Source organism: Myodes glareolus, chromosome 14 (genome assembly GCF_982192425.1).
Source record: "Myodes glareolus chromosome 14, mMyoGla1.1, whole genome shotgun sequence".
Classification (NCBI taxonomy): Eukaryota; Metazoa; Chordata; class Mammalia; order Rodentia; family Cricetidae; genus Myodes; species Myodes glareolus.
This window is the reverse complement of record NC_142039.1, coordinates 64192946-64214380: the sequence shown is the minus strand read 5'-3', so window position 1 is coordinate 64214380 and position 21435 is coordinate 64192946. Positions and strand designations below refer to the sequence as shown.

Sequence of the window (21435 nt, the reverse complement as noted above, 5' to 3'; positions counted from 1 at the left end):
GAAATAATTAATAAATGGGACCTCCTGAAACTGAAAAGCTTCTGTAAAGCAAAGGACATGGTCAACAAGACAAAATAGCAGCCTACAGAATGGGGAAAGATCTTCACTAACCCCACATCAGACAGAGGGCTGATCTCCAAAATATACAAAGAACTCAAGAAACTGGACACCAAAAGAACACATAATCCAATTTAAAAAAAAATGGAGTACAGACCTAAACAGAGAACTCTCAACAGAGGAATCTAAAATGGCTGAAAGACACTTAAGGAAATGTTCAACATCCTTAGTCATCAGAGAAATGCAAATCAAAACAACTCTGAGATTCCATCTTACACCTGTTAGAATGGCCAAGGTCAAAAACACTGATGACAACTTATGCTGGAGAGGTTGTGGGGAAAAGGGAACACTTCTGCATTGCTGGTGGGAATGCAAGCTGGTACAATCCCTTTGGACGTCAGTGTGGTGATTTCTCAGAAAATTAGGAAACAACCTTCCTCAAGACCCAGTAATACCATTTTTGGGTATATATTCAAAGGATGTTCAATCGTGCCACAAGGATATGTGCTCAACTATGTTCATAGCAGCTTTGTTTGTCATAGCCAGAACCTGGAAACAACCTAAATGCCCCTCGACTAAAGAATGGATAAGAAAAATGTGGTACACAATGGAGTACTACACAGCATAAAAAAAATAACGACAGCTTGAATTTTGCAGGAAAATGGATGGAGCTAGAAAACATTATTTTGAGTGAGGTAACCCAGACACAGGAAGACAATTATCACATGTACTCACTCATAGGTGGTTTTTAAACATAAAGGAAAGAAAACCAGCCTATAAACCACAAACCCAGAGAACTTAGACAACAATGTGGACACTAAGAGAGACTTACATAGATATAATCTACATGGGAAGTAGAGAGTAGAAAAAGACAAGATCTCCTGAGTAAATTGGGAGCATGAGGATCTTGGGGGAGGGTTGAAAGTAGTAGGGGAGAGGCAGGAAGGGAAGCAGAGAAAAATGTGGAGCTCAATAAATATCAATTAAAAAAACTGAAAAAAAATCTATCAGAGTCATTCTGGCATAAATATGTTGCCATTTATACAATGTATGTGTCTAAAACTTATGTTTTCACAAACTCAAAGAATTCTTGTGAGTTCTGAGGAGCTGAATTGAAGGATTCCCCTTAAACAAGTCAGATACACCTCTCTCGATTCCCTGGTCCTGACACCCTTCTCCTCAATTACCAGGAACTAAAGAAAAATTTTTTCTTCCTAAACTTAACCTTGTCCTTTGCTCTGCCTATGCCTCACCAGGTCCAAGAGACACCGGACAGTTTCACACCACAAATCCTGGACAGGAGTGAAGCAACCAAATAACTCAGGACGTGACCAGTATCCCAGCTTTCTCAGGTCCCCAAGAATTCAACACCCACAAATCAGCAGGAAGCAGTCTTGAGAACTTGACATAGCCCCTTAACCTGCCATGCCTAACTCCTAGCCTTTTTATTATAAGAAAAAGATGGGAATTATCATTGTAATTATGCTGGCCTGCCCTGTCACCTGGGTACCCTGTCACTTTAAGAGATAAGTTCTGCCCACTTCCAGTCTCCCTCTTCCTGCCAAGTCAGGCTGGTCTCCATTCTCTTCCTCTCTCTCTCTCTCTCTCTCTCTCTCTCTCTCTCTCTCTCTCTCTTTCTCTCTCTCTCTCTCTGTCCATTCTTTGTTCTTCTTCTGAAGAGGCAGCTCCCTGCCTCCTTCCTTTCCCCCTCCCCTCCCTCTCTCTCTGTCCTCCTATCTCCTCTCTTCTCCCCATAACCCCCTATCATCCCAAACTCTCCCAATACCCACTAAATAAAACTCTCCATACCCAAGATATCTCTGCATGACATATCTATCTATCTCCTACCTGCCATGGGACCTGCCAGGGTTACTGGTGCCATAAATCATAACAGCTAGGACTGTTACACAGAGAAACCCTGTCTTGAAAAAAATCAAACAAACAAAAACTTGTAAAAAAAAGTGTTGGTAGTTTTTTTTTAAATCACACATAGGTAATCTTAATTTGCTATAGTATATTATATATGTAACTTGAATTCAATTCTTGGTTATGGAAAAGAGAACTTACTAACAACAAATGTTTGATTAAAGTTTGTAAATTCCTAAGGTTATAAATGTCTGCTCAGGTTAACAGAAACTGACTTAGAGATGTTTGTCTAACCACTTATGCCTTTGCTAACTGTGTTCAACATCAGCCTTCTAGAAAATTTTAGATAAAGGACAATGTATGTTTGATGAATAAGATGTTTAATAGATAAGGTTTATAAATTCCTAAGATCTATTTGGGCTAGCAGAAGTTGGCTTGAAGATATACGTCTAGCCTCTTTGTCTTTGCTAACTTTGCTAAACATTAGGTATTTGGGCAAACTGAATCATACAAGAAACCAATATTCTGTAATGGTGCATTATGAGAGGATCAGGAAAGTAGGGTTCCAAGTCTCTCAGTGGACTATATTTATGGTTTATGGTTTACAGCTTTAACTTGTGAGAACGGATCTTCAACTCAAATTTTTAAAGCTCTTACCAGGGATAAAACTGTAGAATCCTAATCTTATAAAAGTCACCAACTTGTTGTACCTTGTTAGCATGCAAGTTGATGGTCAACATATTATAAATGGTCAAATTCTTTGTTTTGTTTTGTTTTGTTTTTTCCTGACAGGGTTTCTCTGCAGCTTTTGGAGCCTGTCTGGAACTAGCTCTTGTAGACCAGGCTGGCGTCAAACTCACAGAGATCCGACTGCCTCTATCTCCTGAGTGCTGGGATTAAAGGCCTGCACCACTGCCACCTGGCCAAATTCTTTAACTTTGGTCAGAACTATGCCTGTAGTCATGCTAAGTACAACTATAATTCATTTGCAGGGACAAACTTTATCTGTCTATACTGTCAAGGTTAAGCCTGAAGAAGGTAACTAAAAACGAATAAGTTTGTTTAAAACCAGGTATACTGGTTAGATGATGTCCTTCTCAAACCCCTAGAGAGATGCGATGAATATGGCCTTTAAAGTGTTTACTGAAGAAGGTTTTCCCTGACAGACAAAAGTACCAGCTTTTGGTAGCAGCAGCTGAGGCTGTCTTCATAGATGGGCAGCAATGAACTCCACCTGGAGTTTACTTCAGTTGTAATGCTGACTACCGGGCGAAGAACTGCCCTGTGCCTCGTCAGTGCAAGGGCCCTGCCCAAACTGTGGACGTGCTGGGTTTACTGCCCCACTCTGCCTTACCACGGTCGGCCAGTTTTCCCAAGTTCCTCCTCCAGAGAAAAATCTCTCAGACCTTCTGGATCTGGAGGCTGGAGGCTGAAGTCTGATTCTGCTCTGTGTGCAAGCAGAAGGCTTACTGCTGCCGCCTCCTCCACTCATATGTAAAATTCAGGCCTTGCTTTTTCTAGAGTTACTAGTAGGTCCCCTTCTGAGCAAGGCGGACTCACTGACGGGTTTACCTTGCTGACGTGCTTCACACTGAAAAAGAGTTGCACAAAATGAGTTTCCATGTGAAAACAAACTCAAGCGATTATGCTGCTTTCACTAATTAAAAAAAATTGTTTCTCTACTATTCCTTTATTTAAAGGTGTAATACCCGGCATCCATCTTTGGAAGCCCCCTCCCCCTGGGAGTTGCCTTGGTCTAGACTCCACCTCCAGGAAAGCCCACCAAGCAGTGACCCCCTCCCCAGGGAGGGTCAAAAAAAAAAGCCCGCCAAGCAGTGGACCACTCACACAGGCTACTTAGGCTGCCGCCCAGAAAAGGCACCTGTAGTCGCTGATTTTTGCATGGTTTTCCCTGTTCTCTTCCCCTCGCCATGCTTTTCCTGGCCACCTGGGAGAGTTGCATTAAACATGGGCATCTTTTATTCGGTCTAATTTGGTCTGATTAGAATTATTTGCATTGGTGGAGAGGCTCGTCTTAAGAATTATTCTTTTTTTTTTTAATATTTATTTATTTTATCATGTATACAATATTCTGTCTGCATGTATGCCTGTAGTCCAGAAGAGGGCACCAGACCTCATTACAGATGGTTGTGAGCCACCATGTGGTTGCTGGGAATTGAACTCAGGACCTTTGGAAGAGCAGGCAATGCTCTTAACCGCTGAGCCATCTCTCCAGCCCCCCTTAAGAATTATTCTTACGGGGGGCTGGAGAGTTGGCTCAGCAGTTAGAGCACTGGCTGCTCTTCCAGAGGTCCTGAGTTCAATTCCTGGAAACTACATGGTGGCTCACAGCCATCTGCAATGATATCCATGCCCTCTTTTGGCCTGCAGGCATACATTCAGGCAGAATGCTGTATATACAACAAATAAGTGAATCTTAAAGAAAAAAGAAATACCAGGGAGGCTTCAATAACAACATGGTCACCCAATATCACTGTTGAGGTTCTGGTAGATTTTTAAAAAAAGATTTATTCTTACAAAAGGAACTTGCTTTTCAATGACTGCTGTCAATAACCAACTACCTATGACTCTGTGGTAAATGATTGAGTGGAAAAAAAGGTTTAACATTTATGTAAGTTGTGAGGATCTAAGGAAGCAAATTAAGGTATGTGGAAAAAGAGACTTAAAGATAATACATGATATTAAGACTTCAATAGTTCAGAGTTTAACGTATTTATCACAGTAGTTCTGATGAGTTATTAATCTAGCCTTGGTTAAAGCTCTTGCTACTATTATCCTAATCACAGGCTCACATTTTTAAATTTCCTTTGGTAGTTTTCTGAATGTAGACTTAAAAGTTTTTCCATGGTGCTGCAAACATATATCCAGCCCTCTGCTTGGAGGAAAGTGTTTATGCTTTTAAACAGAACTATATCCTTTTGGGTCTTCGAACTTCTGCTGACTCAAAGGTGTGAGTCTACTCCAGCTGTTTATAGACATTGTGAACTGCTTTTTCTACAGTGAGGATTTCAGTGCAGACTGCAGACAGTGCTCGTGCTAATCCATCTAAAACTTTTATCTTTTCGTAAACATGAAAAAACTCACATAAGCTTCAGGGAGTCGCGACTTGGCGAGCCACTTGTCACAGGTGAAACTGACTCCAGGTAAGTACTCCTGTCAGTCAGCAGCCTAAGCTTTCCCATCCCACTGCCTATCCCTGAGGGTGGGCCCTTCCATACGCCCAACTATTGGGACCACAGAACACACCCAAAATAAAGATTTCCCCCTAAGCTCCTGAACTTTACCTTCAGTCCCTAGTGTATATCTATCCCAGAAAATTTCCACTCAGCTGATGGACACCATCCAGGAATCTACTGTGACCTGAAGGCTGCTCCAAAATAGCCTGCAACATGTTAGCCCCAGGTATGAACTGACAGGCCCTGGACTTGCTGAAAGCCTATGTAAGAGACTGCTCAGGTTGGGTCAGCAAATGAGATGCTTCTGACAAATGTCCCTACCATAGCCTGAATCCCCTCCCCTTGCCGACCTTTGACTCCTGGGCCCCAACAACATCCTAATTTCAGCTGAGAAGCTGGTACAGAAAAGACTACATCACCACTTCTCATTAACAAAAAGCTTCAATGGTTGTTCCAAAAAAAAAAAAAAAAAAAAAAAAACCCTCAAGTTCCCCAGACTCCAAAAGGCAGCCCAATGAGCTCAACTTGAACTATAGGATTTCTGATGGTTAGGTAAAAGCCAGCATTCTTCAAGAACTTGTGAAACTAGATCCCATCTACCAAAAGGAGTCATTTCCCTTACCTCTGGCAGAAGGAAGTTATGGCTATCCGTGGTTCCTATCAGCATATCAAAGCTCATGCTGGCCTCCAGGCTCCTGCAGTATCACAAGTACCCGTTCCACACTTCAAATTCCATGCTAGCATCCTAACCTTCTCATCTCTTCCCCTACCCTAAACCCCCACCCAGCTCATGGGCTTCCCTCCCAACTCCTCATTCTCCTTATAACCCTGCTATTTCTCACTGTGTGTGCACACTCTCTTGCTCTGCTCTGTCTTCTCTCACTATGTTTCCTCTATTCTCCCGTCTCACAGATAGCCCTGGCCAGGTCAGTCTACTTTTTCTCTCTGCTTTAGACTCTTCCAGATGCCTCTGACTGTTCATATCTACAATAAAAATCTCCCCTTTAACCATACCATGGAGTGACCATATTGTCAGTTTATACACGCACAAGCCAGCAAAGCTAAACAATTGTCTTGTGCATGCATGCACACATGGTGCTGACAAACACAGGACCTTGTGTAGACTCACATGTGCTCTCCCACTGGGCTACATTAGAGCACAGAGCTGGCTGAAGTGAGGGTGCTACAGGATAACTGGGGAAGTGTTCTACAGTACATGCAAGTGATGTGGGATTGCCCTCTGTATGCTGTGACTACCATTAATGAATAAAGAAACTGCTTTCAGCCTATAGCAGAGCTATAGGGGAACAGAGCTAGCTGGGGAAAACTAAACAGAATGCTGGGAGAAAGAAGGGCGGAATTGGGACATGAGACATGAGACACAGAGAAAATTAAAACAGCTATGGAATAATTTTTAAAATTCCCACTTGGATGGGTTGGAGAGATGGCTCAGTGGTTAAGCTCATTGCCTGCTCTTCCAAAGGTCCTGAGTTCAATTCCCGGCAACCACATGGTGGCTCACAACCACCTGTAATGAGGTCTGGTGCCCTCTTCTGGCCTGCAGACATACAGACAGAACATTGTATACATAATAAATAAGTAAATATTTAAAAAAAAAATTCCCACTTGGATATCATTTCCAGGAATAATACTGACATAGTGATTTGTTTTGAACGTTTTCACCTCAGACAGAAAAAATAAAAATGTCATTTTATTGGTTTCTTGTAGAGGGTCTCTTTCCCACCAGGATGGTTCGCACTTGCTGTTGCTGAAGATGATCTGATCCTTGTATTTCCAGTCCCTGAGTGCTGCTGGCATGACAGACATGGGCCTGCACATTCAAATTTTTGATGCAGTACTTAGAGCATGGAGCCCATAAGACCAAGATGAAAGCAGTTAAGGGGACTGGCTCCATATCTGGCAGGAGCAGGTGGATCTCTGTGAGTTCAAGGCCAGCCTGGTCTACAAATCAAGTTCCAGGACAGCAAGGACTACACAGAGAAACCTTGTCTTGAAAAACTTTCAAAAAAGAAAATGACACAAAGAGCCGGGTGGTGGTGATACACACCTTTAATCCCAGGACTTGGGAGGCAGAGACAGGTGGATCTCTGTGAGTTCGAGGCCAGCCTGGTCTACAAGAGCTAGTTCCAAGAACAGGCTCCAAAGCAACAGAGAAACCCTATCTCGGAAAACAAAACAAACAACTAACAAACAAACAAAAAATACATAACTTAAACAAAAGAAAGAAAGAGAAGAAATGTTGATTTACAGATAGGAAATAAGAAAAGAAAAGAAAAAAACAGAATGTCACCAAGACAGCCTGGTCTAGAAAGTCTAGGACAGCTATGGCTATTACACAGAGAAACTGTGCCTCAAAATATAAGGAAAAAAAAAAAAACAGAAAGCAAGAAAGAAATGCAGCTTTTTTCCCGTGTTAATCCTAGGTCATATGTTTTAATTTTAGTTTTTCTTTTTAAATTGCAGCTGCAGCAGCAATATTCAAAGGGCAGAGTCAGAGAGAAGCCATGGAGCTGCTGGAGACAGATGCTGGGAACTTCACCTGGTAAGCCACAGCCACGTAGCGATATATTAATTTATTTCTATTAATCTGTATAAGAGTCAGCCAATAAGACGCTAGAGCTAATAGGCCAAGCAGTGATTAAATTAATACAGTTTCTGTGTGATTATTTTTGGGTCTAAGCTAGCCAGGTGGCCGGGAACCAACAAGTGGCCTTCTACAACATGCAAGATCTACGAGCGGCTTTTCTGTATTGTGTATTTCTGTATCCAGTGTAGCTGGAGTGGAGGGGACCAGCAATAACAGTGAAGTCAGAAAGTGACTGGCAGATCATGTAGGAGTATGCAGGTCAGCAACTGTGAATTCAAAGTTTGAGGGAATCTGGTCTTAGGGTTAAAGTGGCTTATGGTGATCTGCTCTGGTTTATTTGATTCTCCGGACAAAGAAAAGAACTGAAAGGTGAATCTCAAAGAAAGATAGAGCTTCTCTGTAGCTTTGGACCCTGTCCTGGAACTCACTCTGTAGACCAGATTAGCCTTGAACTCACAGAGATCCGCCTGCCTCTGCCTCCTGAGTGCTAGGATTAAAGGCATGTGGGCACCACTGCACGGCTATATAGTTTATTTAGATAGGGTCTCCTATAGCCCAGGCTAGCCTCGAACTTAGTATGTGGTTGAGGATGGCCTTGAACTCATATCCTCCTCTTTCCACCCTACCCGGTTTATGTGGTGCTGGGGATTCTATATTCTAGACAAGCATTCTGCCGACTGAGCCACTCCCACACCCACCTTTGTGTTTTTATGCAAAGGAAACACATTTATTTCTCTCACCTGCAATTTACAGATGAAAGTCCTGGGGGTCCCTGCTTGCAGGCCACGAATGAGGTGCTGGCTACCTGCATTGCTGAAAGTACTTTATTAACATTTTCATATTCTATTATGCAAAACTATATCTGCTTAAAATTTCTCAGTCTCTGTAAAAAGAACCCTGGTCATGGCGCAGCTTCTTTGGGACCTCATTCCCGTAGCAGTTCAATGAGCGGGGTCCTGTAACAGCCACAGGTTTCCTTCGGGACAGACGGTTCCCTGCTGGGGCCCCAGCCTTTAACATCAGCTAGGCTCCCAAGAACTCCCTATACCTGGAATTGACTGCCCTGGCCCATCTCCAGCTGGGCAAGTGTTGAGTTGCAGGCCTCTGGCTGGTGGGGTCACCCTGGAAGATAGACTTTGGGCCTCATAGGCATTCCAGGGGCCGGCCCTGCAGAGTTCATCGCGTGGACCATCACGTAAGTGCACGGAGAGCTGGAGGAGCCACCAGGGCTCGGAGTTCCCATCCCAAAAGTCCAGGGGTCTTTGTCCACACTGCAGGCCACACCAGCCTGCTCTCTGATGTCACTGAGGTCTCTGTGAGAAAAGGAGGCATGTGTTGAAGAGAAGGAAGGCTTTTCTCTGTACTTACCCAGGAACTTAATAAACTCAGGCCAGACCACTGCCCAAGGGGCCATCTCCTTCTACTAGACGTGCCCACCCCCCCACAAAGCCCTGCAACAAGAGCACTTTCTTCCTGGACCCCAGCTCTCTCATGCCCAGCTCCCAGAGAAAACTCCCTGGGGCTGCTCAGAGTATAGAGAACATCAGGAGCCCTGCTGCCTGGTCAGGACCTGGGGGTGTCCCATGCAGGAAGAAGATGTCACCCCCTTTCCTTTGGAGCTTGTCCCCTCTGGGGGCCTGGAGATGGGCCACCTAACTTCTATACACCCAATCCTCTTCAGTTCCCTCATTCCCCAAACACAAGCCAAGTCTCTAGGCTATTAGAGCTGGCCATGCCCACCTGTTGAGCCCATTCCCATCCCCAGCGTCTATACTTGAGGCTTCTGCTCTCTTCAGGTTGCCTGGCTGTCCCCTCTTCCCACAAATGCCCCTTTCCTAAGGTGCTGTCTCCCTCTCCTCCCCACAGGTGGACTCTCCTGAGCAGTTACTTCCAGCATTACCTCCCAAAACATTTCCAGATCATGTTCCCGCCCATACCGCCCCACTAGGAAAACTACAGGTGGCAGAAATGAAGCAATGGTCTAGTATTTTGTGAGTAAGTGAATGAAATAATGAATAAATGCTAGGATTACAGGAGTGTGACAGCAAGTCCAGTGTATGCAGTTCCCAGGGTTTCGTGTTTGTTAGGCAAGTCCTCTGCCAGTTGAGCTATTATAGTATATTCCCAATCCCCGGCACGCGTTTCTTCTTTTATATGTGTGTGTGTGGGGGGGTGTGGTGTGTGTTTTGTTTTTGACTGTTTTAGAGCTAGATATGTAGACCAGGCAGGCTTCAAACTCAGAGATCCTCTTGCCTAAGGAGAGTTAGCATTAAAGGTGTGTGCCATGATGCCCAGCTAGCATTAAGTGTTTTAACATTACAATAAATGGGGACAATTCAGTACCCTCATTTAGGGAGGCAGTAAGCATCTGGAAGAATTTAGGACAGCACTACTACACATATCAGCAAAGCTGGTTAGAGAGTATGCACCAACAACAAGGTCAGAGGCCAGCTCAGTACCCAGGCAGTGTGGGCCTTGCCTGAGGGCAGATGGCCCAAGGCCTAGAGTACCCTTCTTCTTGGGAACCCAAGGCCAGGGTCTTTGAGGCTCAGGGTTATAAGCATCCACCATATTAAGCTAGAGTTATCTGAAAGGAGAGAGCCTCAATTGAGGAAATTAATCCTTAAGGCGTTTTCTTAATTAGTGATTGATGTTGAGAGCCCAGCCCATTGTGGGTGGCACCATCTATAAGAAGGCAGGCCGAGCAATCCAGAGGAAGCGAGCCAGTAAGCAACACCCTCCATGGCCTCTGTACCAGCTCCCGCCTCCAGGTTCCTGCCATCTGAGTTCCTGTCCTGACTTCAGTGATGGACTATGATATGAAAGTGTAAACCAAATAAACCCTTCCCTCCGCAACTTGCTTTCTGATCTTCTGATTATGTTTCACCAATCATAAGAAACTCTAATTAGGACAGGGTGTCTGTCTATACGAGACCTCCAGCCTGAACCTCAGACATGCACACCACAGAGGACAGAAGCCTCCTCCGTTTAGAACCCAGAGGCCAGATGCTGAGTGCAAAGGCAGACACACCAATGCCAACCACAACCCTGGAGGTGGTTTCTACTCTACCTACCATCCAGGCAGCCAGATTCTAGAGTCAGAAAAGGCTGAGGAGATGGTTAAGTTGATAAGAGTGCTTGCCCAGCATGCACAAAGCCCTAAGTTCAATTCCCAGCATTGCACAAAGCAACTATGGTGGCACCTACATGTCATTCCAGCACTTGGAAGGTGAAGGTGGGCAGACTAGGCGTTCAAGGTCATCCTTAGGTCCTTAGCTATGTAGCAAGTCTGAGGTCAGCCTAGGTTACACGAGACTATCAGAGAGACCAAGAAGGATTGTGCCTTTACTAGGTCATCAAAAAAAAAGATAAAGCTTATCGAGAGAGAAAGCCATCACTGATGCCTACCTGGCACTAGGCAAAAGAGAAAGTGAGGAAACATGGAGACCCAAGAGAGAGGAAGGCAAGTAACTCTGGCAGAGCAGACAGCACAATCAGAGGCACAAGATCTTTGCCAGCTACTGCATCCCACTGAGTTTAAACTCAAGGTGATCATACCAGATAGAGCGATTGCCAGGGCTAGGATGTCAGGTAGGGCAGGGCACTGGAACAGCTCTGGGGTTGGGCACCAGAGAATTAGGTGCACCCGGGTCCCCAGAATGTGGGGTGGCCAGTGTTCCAGAACCTGGCAGAGTTTGAGCTGGGGAAAGGGTACCCTTAACACTCCCCCAGCCTGTGATCGAGATAACCCACGTGGTGAAGCTGTGGTTGTCATGGGCCTGGTTGTGCTGAATCCCTGGCTTGCCTCCGCCACCACCACCTCCGGCGCCACCATGGCCACCACCGATGCTGCTGCTGTTGTTGTAGTTGTGTCCCTTGAGGCCCAGGTAGGCAGCTTGTACCGTCTCCAGGTCCTCGCCTCTCAGCTGGTACCAAAGCTGTGCCGTCCTGGAGGAGAGAGTGCAGGATAAAAGGCCTTGAGGGGCTCCTCGTTCCCGGCTGTGCACCTGCAGAAATACCTCTGCACAGCTCATCCTGGCTCTGGCTGGCAGCGAACAGCAGCAGGACACTTTAGGCATGGGAGTGGGACCCTGGCCTGGGCTATTCACTGTAACAGCAATGGGCGGAGAAAAGCATGTAGGCTCCAATGAAAAGCAACTTAGCAGACAAGAGGTGGACATTTCTAGCATGAGGCAGTGTTGACCACTGAGCACCACGCCGAGACACAGAGCAAACAGCACTGCTTTTAAAAAATTAGTTTCTTCACTCATTTGTTTTTTTCAGAGCTGAACAGCATATTCAGGGTCCAAATTTTTTAAATTATGCTTTTATTTTGTGGTGGGAGGCACATGCACCACAGGGCATGTGTGGAGATCAGAGGACAATCTGGGGGTCAGTTCTCTCCTTCCACCGTGCGGGTTCCAGGAATAGAACTCAGAGTCTCACACTTGACAGCAGGGCCTTTTACCCATGAGCCATTGCATGTGCCCCAGTAGCATCCTTAACAGTAACTCAGTGAATTTGTATATGTGTATTTTAACACAGTGAAACTGCCAGGTGTGGTGGTACACACCTGTGATCCTAGGCTCTCAGTCTGTGAGGGCAGTGATGCCCATCTGATGGGTGGAGCATTCATCTGTGGCAGTCCAAAATGTCACTGACACACAGACTGTCACATGTGTGTGCAAGCTCACTAAGTGCTCCCTGCATGTGGACGGGGAAATGGCTCAGTGGGGGAAAACATTTGCTGTGCGGTATGAGGACACGATGAGTTCAAATCCCCAGAGCTCAGGTAAAAAGCTGGACACATAATGCAAGTATCTGTAATCCTAAGGAAGACAAAAGGGGCAGAAGGGAAAATCCCGGATAGACACCCAAGGTTGTCTGTGACTTCCACATGCACGCACCCATGTTCATACATGACCAACTGCACACGCACACAGACAGACAGAAAGATCCCCTTCCCACAATACACACGTCCTGTGCCTTCACAGCCCAGCTCTATGCCCCATAATCCCAACAGCCACAGTACCCACAAGAACAGACTGGGCCTGTGGAACCCTCAGACACTGCCCCAGGGTGCCTAGCAGGTGCGGTCAGCGACCCTACAGCCAGGCCCACCTCCTGGAAGGGCACCTGCCACCGTACCTGTCGGCACGCCGCTGCTCACTCTTCTTCACGCACTTGAGGAGGCAGCAGGTGAGGAAGGCCATGGACATGAGCAGGATGATGGCGCAGCTCACGATGGAGGCGATCACTGCCACTTTGAAGCCGAAGGTCTCGTGCGGTGGCACAGCTAGAAGGAGAAAGCCATCAGGTCCTGGCACACGGGCACTGGACAATCAAGACGGTTCTGCCTGTGCTACACATACAGCTGGACAACTAGAAAGTGCATCTGCCTCCCCTGAGACAGGGAATCCAGCGCTGGCACAGCCCTGACCCTCGCACTCCCAATTCCTAGAATTCTTGGCACCTAGAATAGAACATCCTTCAGGGGATGCCTGAGGCATTCATGGAGAATGGGTAAGGAAGTGGGTAGGGTTTGTTTCCTCATCACAGATGACAGTGAGTGACCCGTCAGGAGTCAGGGCAGCAGCAGGGATGGAAGCCAGCCCTTGGGTCTGATATCTGTATTCAGTCACGGTAGTAGGCAACAGTGGGAAAAGAATCCTCAATGAGGAATAGCCTTCAGTGTAACAGTATTTGGGGTCCCCGTCTCACCAGCCCACCAACAGCTGAGCTGAGGCATGGGGGGGGGGTTACCTTTGCATACAGGGCTTTCTGAAGACCAGTCGGCGACACTCCCATTCCAGGCACAAGTGAGGAGGCCAGACCCCACCATCTGGTGTCCAGAGGGGCAGTGGAGCATGAGCACAGTCCCCAGTGAGGTGCCATCTCCACGGACAACTTGCAAGGTGCCTTGAGGGGGCGGATGGAGCTGAGCACAGGTACCTGAAGAAAGAGGTGGCTGTGAGGCTGAAGCGTTGTTTGAAAGGCAGGAGGGAGGGAGGAGAGAGAGACAGACAGGAAAAGCGATGTTTCTCCTAATAACAGAAAGATAAACATTAACTCAGATGAGCTAATGTGTAAGCATGGAATATAAGAAATACAATGGCTATCAACCACAAAAACATGCTTACCACGCAGCAAGCCAAGAAACTTGAATGACAGCTGATCTTTCTCTCAGCAAGGTCGCTAAGATTTATTTATTTTTTATGTTGCTTTGTTGTGGTGGTTTTTTGAGACAGGGTTTCTCAGTGTAGCCCTGGCTGTCCTGGAACTTACTCTGTGGACCAGGCTAGCCTCGAACTCACAGAGATCCTAAGGCCTCTGTCTTTCAAGGGTTGAGATTAAGTGTGAGGCACCAAACCCAGCTGCAAGGGTTGTTCACCATGGTATCACCTCTCCAGGCCCAAGGGAGCTGATAAAAAGGAAAAAAACAAGATGGGGGTGTCACCCTGCCAGAGCACCGGGCTAACATCAAGGCTCTGGGTTCCGTCCCAGCACGACACAACCAACGGCGATGATGACGAAAACCAGCAACCCTGGGGGCAGAAAAGGGACTCCTCGGGTGGCAGTGGTAGTCAAGCCTTCCTGGGTGGCATCTGGTGAGCGTGAGGGCTCACGTGGTGCACACCATGATGCTACCTCCATTCCTGGAAGCAGAACGGTCACCTCAGAGCCTGGAGAGACAGCCACAGTCTGGGAAGCATCCGCACTCTAGCAAGAAGCAGATTCAACCGTCAAGGCACAAACATGCTAATGCACAGGCACAAATTATAGCAAAAGGTTAGGAAGCAACCAGGGACACAAGAAGGCCAGGGAGAAGCTGGCTCAGCCAGTAAATGCTTGTCATGAGAGCATGAAGACCTGTACTAACCTTCACTGTCTTTGGATCACTAGCTGTCACAGGTACAGTCATAATTTTATTTTATTTTCTCTGTGTAGCCCTGGCTGTCCTGAAACTCTCCGTAGACCAGTCTGGCCTCAAACGCACAGAGATTCAGCTGCCTCTGCCTCCTGAGTGCTGGGATTAAAGGCATGCGCCACTACCACCTGGCCATAATTTGAACTCTTAATTCCAGGGTCTCATCTCGCTTCATGAAGCATCAGCTCTGCCCTCATAGACATCAGGGTAGGACCAAAGGAAGCTGACTTCACGGACTAATCATGGTCCACACTCCTCCTTTGCCTTTTCAGAATCCTGGAATGTGGAAACACACTATCCCCTGGCCAGGGAAGTGGCCATGGGATTTTTGGAGCTGTGGTAGACATAGCTGGGCAGACACTAGCCAGGCCCAGGGCTCTTCTCCAGGATGCCAGGCAGCCAACACTTCCTAGTCCTCAATTTAGAGTCACAACTTCTGCATTCTTCTGCAGCTGAGCTGGCAGAGCAGAGGCCCACCCTCGCCACCTGCTACCAGTCTGGTCACAAGCCAGACAGAGACGAGGTGGGGGTGGGTAGCAGCACCCACAGTGGCCCCCCAGCACAGGCCTTTGCTAAACTAGAACATCATCACAAAGGGTCCAGATGCAGAAGTATCTGCCACACAGGATGGCTGCAACAGACTACAGCTCCAATTGGGGCTGTACCAAGATCGGGCTAGCCCCGACTGTGGAGCCAGGGGACCTAGCTCAGGGCAGCCTTTATCACCTGGGGACTTCTTACCCTGGGCTTGTATCATCACCTGCAAATGAAACACCGGGCAGCGATGTGAGTGGACTGGATGAAGAGAAGTCTGTGGCCCATCAAGGAAACCACCAGCGGTCCACTTCCCCTACATACGTCTTAGCTGCAGAGAGGGTGGGGCACCGCAATGTCCCCACTTGGTTCACACTATGTCTGTCAGCAGCCACATCCGGTGCTGTGGGGAGGGCTCTGCTGGGACAGGGTGCCTGTCCTCAGCTAGCGGCTGTAGGCCTCGGTATACCTCACAGTCAGTCAGTCACGAATCTTAAAAGGCAGATTTCCTGCCTTGTCATGGAGCCTCACAACTGTGGGGGATGAAGGGTAAAGTTACCAACAGCGACCAAGGAAAGAGGGCCATCTGCTCAGAAACTTCTGTCAAACTGAAGAGCTACATAAAAGCAGGAAAACACCTCTAGTGAAGTCTAACCAGAGGGATAGCAGCCCCGGAGCAGAAGGTATGAAGGAGGCAAGGTGGAGAGAAGAACCTGGGCAGACTTAGGGAGACTCAGGATAGAGAGGCTTCAAGGGCAGTCCTGGTCTCAAACATGGCATTTCTACCAGCCCTCTAGGGAACTCACAGGGTGTAGAGTCCAGCCTCCTAACCACTGTTCTTCCATTTTAAAAGTTAAATAGAGAACCGGGTGGTGGTGGCGCACATCTTTAATCCCAGCACTCAGGAGGCAGAGGCAGACAGATCTCTAAGTTCGAGGTCAGCCTGGTCTACAAGAGCTAGTTCCAGGACAGGCTCTAAAGTTACGGAGAAACCTTGTCTCGGAAAAAAACCAAAAAAAGTTAAAATAGAGAAGTTTAGGCAAAGGACAGAGGTGGACAGTGGGGATATGCCCCTCCTTGTGTTATTCAAGGAGACTTCAAAACAGGTAGACCCAACTTCCTTTAAACAAGCTGAAGGAAGCACAGAGAAAGTGGCCCTGGCTGGGTGTGTCTCCCCAAAACAAGTCCCCAGACTTTTCCCCCATACTGGGGCAGGGGAAGACACTTGGACTCCTGGATCTGATTCAAGAACAAGTTCAGCCCACATTTCAAGTTGGCCTCAGACTTCCCCACCTGCAAAATGGGTATTCTGCCCTTCTGGGTCCCTGGGAGGGTAGGGCTGGTTCACAGAACCTGCCTCAGTGGAACTTGATCCAGTGTCTCATCAGGCTGCCTTGAATTCACAGTATAGCGAATCAACTGCTAACCCTCTGCCTCCACCTCTCCAGATAGGATTAGGTGTGCCACCACACTGGGTTTGTGCCATGCCAGGGTTGGAAACCAGGGCTTCATGCATGCTAGGCAAGCATTCCACCAACTGAACTGCATCCCTCACGTAAGACTTTAAGCCATGTCTCAAGCACTCCAGACCAAGGGTGCTTGTAGTGATATTTTATTTGTATTTTAATAAATAAAGCTTGTCTGAAAGTTCAGAGAATAAAACAGCCGCACTGACCAGGCAGTGGTGACACACACCTTTAATCCCAGTAGCTACACTAGTTTGCCAAAACTGGTAGAGGTGCATGTCTTTAATCCCAGCCCTAGAGAGGAAATAAGACGGGAGGAGACAGCATTCACACAGTCTCATTCTGAGATTCCTGGAGGCAGGATCGCCACTTTGGACTGAGGTAGAGGGACGAGCCAGCGACTGACTATTTTGCTTTTCTGACCTTCAGGTTGAACCCCAATTTCTGTCTCTGGGTTCTTATTAATCATGCTACAGGTACTAAAACACATGCAGGCACACACGCATGCACAAGTCTTCGTCTCCCAAGTCCACAGCACAAGGGACCTCTATCCCAACAGGGGTCTTTTTTACCCATCCCTGGGCCTGCAAGGCTAGTAGATTCTGCTCTGGGGTAAACTCATCTTCTAGATCTGCTCAAGGCAAACACAGGGTGGGCACCTGGGTTTCCTCAGCCGCGAGTGGTCAAATGATTGCACAGACAGCACCAGCCAGGCAGAGATAGGCTGTCAAAGTCTGAGGCCTGCGATTCTCTGGGTGCAGTGGCACAGGCCCTCAGGAGACTGAAGCAGGCAGGGCCGAGAGCTCAAAAGCAGCATGAGAGACACAGGTAGACCTCTTCAAGGGATGCTTCAAGGCATTTCCAAGAGCCAGGCATGCTGGTACACGCCTTTAGATCCAGCACTAGAGAGGCAGAGGCAGGCAGAGCTCTGAGTTTGAGGACAGCCTGAACTACAGAGTTCCAGGACAACCGAGGCTACACAGAGACCCTGTCTCGGAAAAACAAACAACGGGTACTTAGAGATAGACCTCCAAACTTAATCTACAGACCCACAGTTACTCCTCATCAATGCTTCACGGACTCCTTATGCCTAGGGTCTAAATATCAAGCCCATCTGCCCCTCCACGTCCAGCCCCAGCGGGTACATTCTACTTCCTAACTAACGTGAAGACATGCCACGTTCCCAGGCAGGCACCCAGCTAAGCTGACAGCAGGTGACTTTCAGCCCTCTTTGGGAACTGCCCCTGGACACTGGACACAGCATATCCCTCAATCCACCATGTCCATGCATCTGATCTTTGCTCCTCTGGACAGTTCGGTAACCCTGAGTCAGGGGCACTTTTTTGTTCCATGTGAAAGTAAATCTTCAAGAGAGTGAAAAGTAACCGAAAAAAAATGAAATAAATGGGATTAATGCTAATATGAAAAACACACATGACCCAGCCTGGTCCTCTAGGCTCAGGACAGAGCACAGGACAGATGGGTACAGCAAGGTGACCCTCCCAGCCCATGAGTCTCAACCCAGTCCACTTGCAGTAGCTGTGTTCCCAGATCCTTCCTCCCTGAGGTGCACAGGGCTGCATCTGGGAGGGGCCCCTCTCCTTCTCCCTTCTCCTCCCCCAGGTCCTTGAGGCCAGCCGGGTGCCTGGAGAAAGAGCCTTGTTTGTTAATCTTTTATCTGGAACCTTGGACCACAGGCGGAGGCCAGCATCTTCTGTCCTTCCTGGGGCCCGCGATCCCCTCACCCTGACTTTGTTAATAAGTTCCCTTTTATGTTGGCAGAGGCTATGTGAGGCGGGCTTCTGGACACAGCCTTGACAGGACTTGGTAGCCAGGCTTGTGTTCCTTCCTACCTTACGTAATTTTCTCTGGGTCTGCATCTCTCCAAATGCCAAAAGTGAATCATGGTGGTGGTGGTGGTGGGGTTCAAAGTTCTTTGCAATGACTGACTTACACATACACAGGCACTCTGACAGCAGGGACCCTGAGACACCAGCAGCCAGGACAACATGTGGCTCTAACACTGAGTACGCAAGGCCCAAAGCCTGGCCGTGTTTCCCCTGGGAAGCCATCTGTGCCTTCTGAACCTATCTTCCCATGCCCCTGAAACCATGGGCCAACTAGGCTGGGTTCCATATCATCAGCTGTGGGCCTCCCTTCCATGGCAAGACAGAGAATACTCTAACCAAGGGAAATGTAGCCCTGAATCTTCTGGGGGAGCCACACGCTGAATCACACTGGGTCTCAGTTTACCCTATGTAATATGGGCACAGCAGGCTTCAAGGATGAGGTCAAGAGGACACTCAAAAGGCCCACCAGCACCTATCCATTTGAGCTTCTCTTTTTGTACTTTCCAAGGTTCCTTCCGGAGTCAGCAGAAGGTGGCTGGCAGCCACTGGAACCCTGTGTTCCTGGAAAACATCCCGGACTAGGGAGTTCAGGAGCTGCCCTCGGGGCTGCGTCAAAATCCTCCCTCCAGTCCATCCGATAGGAGACCCTGGCTGAGGGAGGTGGGTGGGGGGAACGATGACAACACTCTTAGTCCAGCTCAGAGTCTGCCTTTCCTGCCCACAGGAGACCTGACCTTCAGAATGCCTGTGGCCTACTCAGTACAGGGCCCATTCTACAGATTGTGGGAGCCAATTATAATTTAACATCCCAATTATCTTTTTTTTCTTTTGACAGCACCAAACTATCTCCAAGAGGTTTCAGACCCCTTCTTTAGCTTTCCCAGCCTATTAAACAAATAAGACAGGCAGCCGAAGCCCCACTACTGCATTATTCAAGGACAAGGACTCCCTTTGTACTCGGCTAGCCCTGCCCCAGGGACACAGCACTCACCTTGGGTCTCCTAAGGGAACTGAGGCACTGGGGTAGGATTCATCCCAGGTGTGAGGGGACTGCAACCAAAACTCCAACAATGGGGACTTGGACACACTGAGAGGACACTAATCTCCTTCCTGAAGCCAGACAGGGCCAGGGACAACCAAAAGACTCTGACCTCTCTGGACCTTCTCCTGAGATTCCTTATGCAAATAGTCTTTTGTATGCAAAGTCAGCAGGGCCTCAGGCCACCCTAGGGCCTAGTTGGTGACCTATTCCTCCAGGCAGAAGGTGCTCACCACTGGAGCTCCCCTTTCCTCCAGTACTACCAGGCCCAGGGTTGGTCTCCATAAACACACAGGTACTCCTGTGGATTAACAATCAGGAAGCTAAAACTAAGCACACCTGTGGGGCCAGCAACGGCCTGGCCCGCTGAGATAGTATCAGACAAATCAAATCCACTAGAGCAGCAGTTCTCAACCTTGTCTGGACACCTTTGGAAGTCAAAAGATGCTTTCACAAGACTAACAGAAAACACAGATATTTATCAGAAAACACAGATAGTTACACTAGGATTCATAACAGTAGCAAAATTACAGTTACAAAATAGCAACAAAATAATGTTATGGTTATGGAGTCACCTCAACTTGAGGAGCAGTATTAAAGGGTCGTGGCATTAGGAAGGTTGAGAACCACAACACTAAGGTGAGGGCAATGCTACCTCCAGAGCAATGGGGCCAAGCCCTCCTCAGAGACATCTCCTGGCTTCACAGGATGGAGCTCTTGGAAGAAATGAGAGGTTCAGTTTTGGTTGTTTCTCAGATTTACCAAAACCGAGATTAGAACCCTTTTAATGAGGCCGGGTGGTGTTGGCGGAGGCCATTAACCCCAGTACTCGGAGCGGAGGCAGGCGGATCTCTGAGTTCGAGGCCAGCCTGGTTTACAAGAGCTAGTTCTAGGACAGGTTCCAAAGCTACCGAGAAACTGTGTCTCAAAAAATCAACACACACACACACACACCACCACCACCATCAACAACAACAACAAAAACAAAGCCCTCCTCAGCACATTTTAGAAAAGACACACCTAAAAGTCACTTTGCCTCCTTCCAGAGACCTCTTGACAGCCTAGGCGCAAGCCGGGTACCGGCTGCTGGCTAACCTCAGCCTCTCCGCTCTCACAGGCTCACTTTCCCGTTTTACAAAGTGAGGCTGGAGTAGTCACCGAAGAACTTCAAAGATTAACACCTCTCTCCCACCCAGAGGCCACCCCGGCAGCTCCCTCCGCCCCCGGGCCGCGCACCCCGCCAGGTGAAGCCGGTTCCGACTTCCGCAGGCTTTCGGGACGGCGGCGGGGCGACTATTGCCGAACTCGTGCAAACGCTAGGAGATGCCCGCCGTCTGGTTTCGAGCCGCTCGCTGCCGGTTTCGGCTCAGTTGGGGGTCGCCCGTTGCAACCACGGGAAGTCGGGAAAAGTTCCTTCTCGGAGAGGCCTTGGCGGTGCGACGCACGCCCCCTTCCTGGACACGGTCCCCAGCACGGCAACCCCTCGCCCCTCCGCTTCTTCGTCTTTGAAAAGGGCTCTGAGACCCGCGGCCCCAGTCCTCACCTGTTTCGTTCCCTGGGGCCGGCGTGGCGTTCCCGGCCCGCCCCCGTGGCTTAGCCCTGCCGCGGAGGGTCGCAGACACCCGGGGCATCCTGAGCGCTCTGCAACGATCAGGGTAGCCTGCCTAGGTGGAGGCGGGGCCTAAGTGAGGGGCGGGTCACTAGAAGGCGGGGCTGTCTCTAGTCACACCCAGGACACGCCCTCCAAGACGCTGTTGTTGAACTTTAGTCAAGTCCCGCCTTCGCTTTGGGGTGGGACCGGGCTGACTGAGGCAGAGACTGGACACCAGGTAGAGCGGATTTTGAGGGGCCCCAGGCTGATCGCCCAGAAGTCGGTCCTTGAGCTAGAGT

General features: G+C 48.3%; 1 protein-coding gene across 2 annotated transcripts; it reads right to left on the bottom strand.

The window, feature by feature from the left end:
- Window positions 1-8534: 8534 nt before the first annotated feature.
- On the bottom strand, window positions 8535-21225 carry Susd3 (sushi domain containing 3). Of its 2 annotated transcripts, none has more exons than XM_048432976.3 (5): window positions 21089-21225; window positions 13492-13680; window positions 12877-13024; window positions 11482-11676; window positions 8535-9041 (listed from the first exon to the last, which is right to left on the bottom strand). In XM_048432976.3, exons 1-5 carry the CDS (start codon window positions 21174-21176, stop codon window positions 8846-8848), a joined length of 816 nt encoding a protein of 271 aa, XP_048288933.3. In that variant the 5' UTR covers window positions 21177-21225; the 3' UTR covers window positions 8535-8845. The 2 variants fall into 2 exon arrangements, with proteins under 2 accessions (XP_048288933.3, XP_048288934.3); XM_048432977.3 differs by lacking the exon at window positions 21089-21225 and adding an exon at window positions 15398-15544.
- Window positions 21226-21435: the final 210 nt, after the last annotated feature.

Excerpts from the sequence above, each read along its gene's own strand:
- Susd3 (XM_048432976.3), bottom strand. The coding sequence starts at position 21,176 with ATGCCCCGGGTGTCTGCGACCCTCCGCGGCAGGGCTAAGCCACGGGGG. Across the intron at positions 11,677-12,876 it reads GAGCAGCGGCGTGCCGACAG|GACGGCACAGCTTTGGTACC; the intron begins GTACGGTGGCAG and ends TCTCTCCTCCAG. Across the intron at positions 9,042-11,481 it reads GACAACCACAGCTTCACCAC|AGACCTCAGTGACATCAGAG; the intron begins GTGGGTTATCTC and ends CTTTTCTCACAG.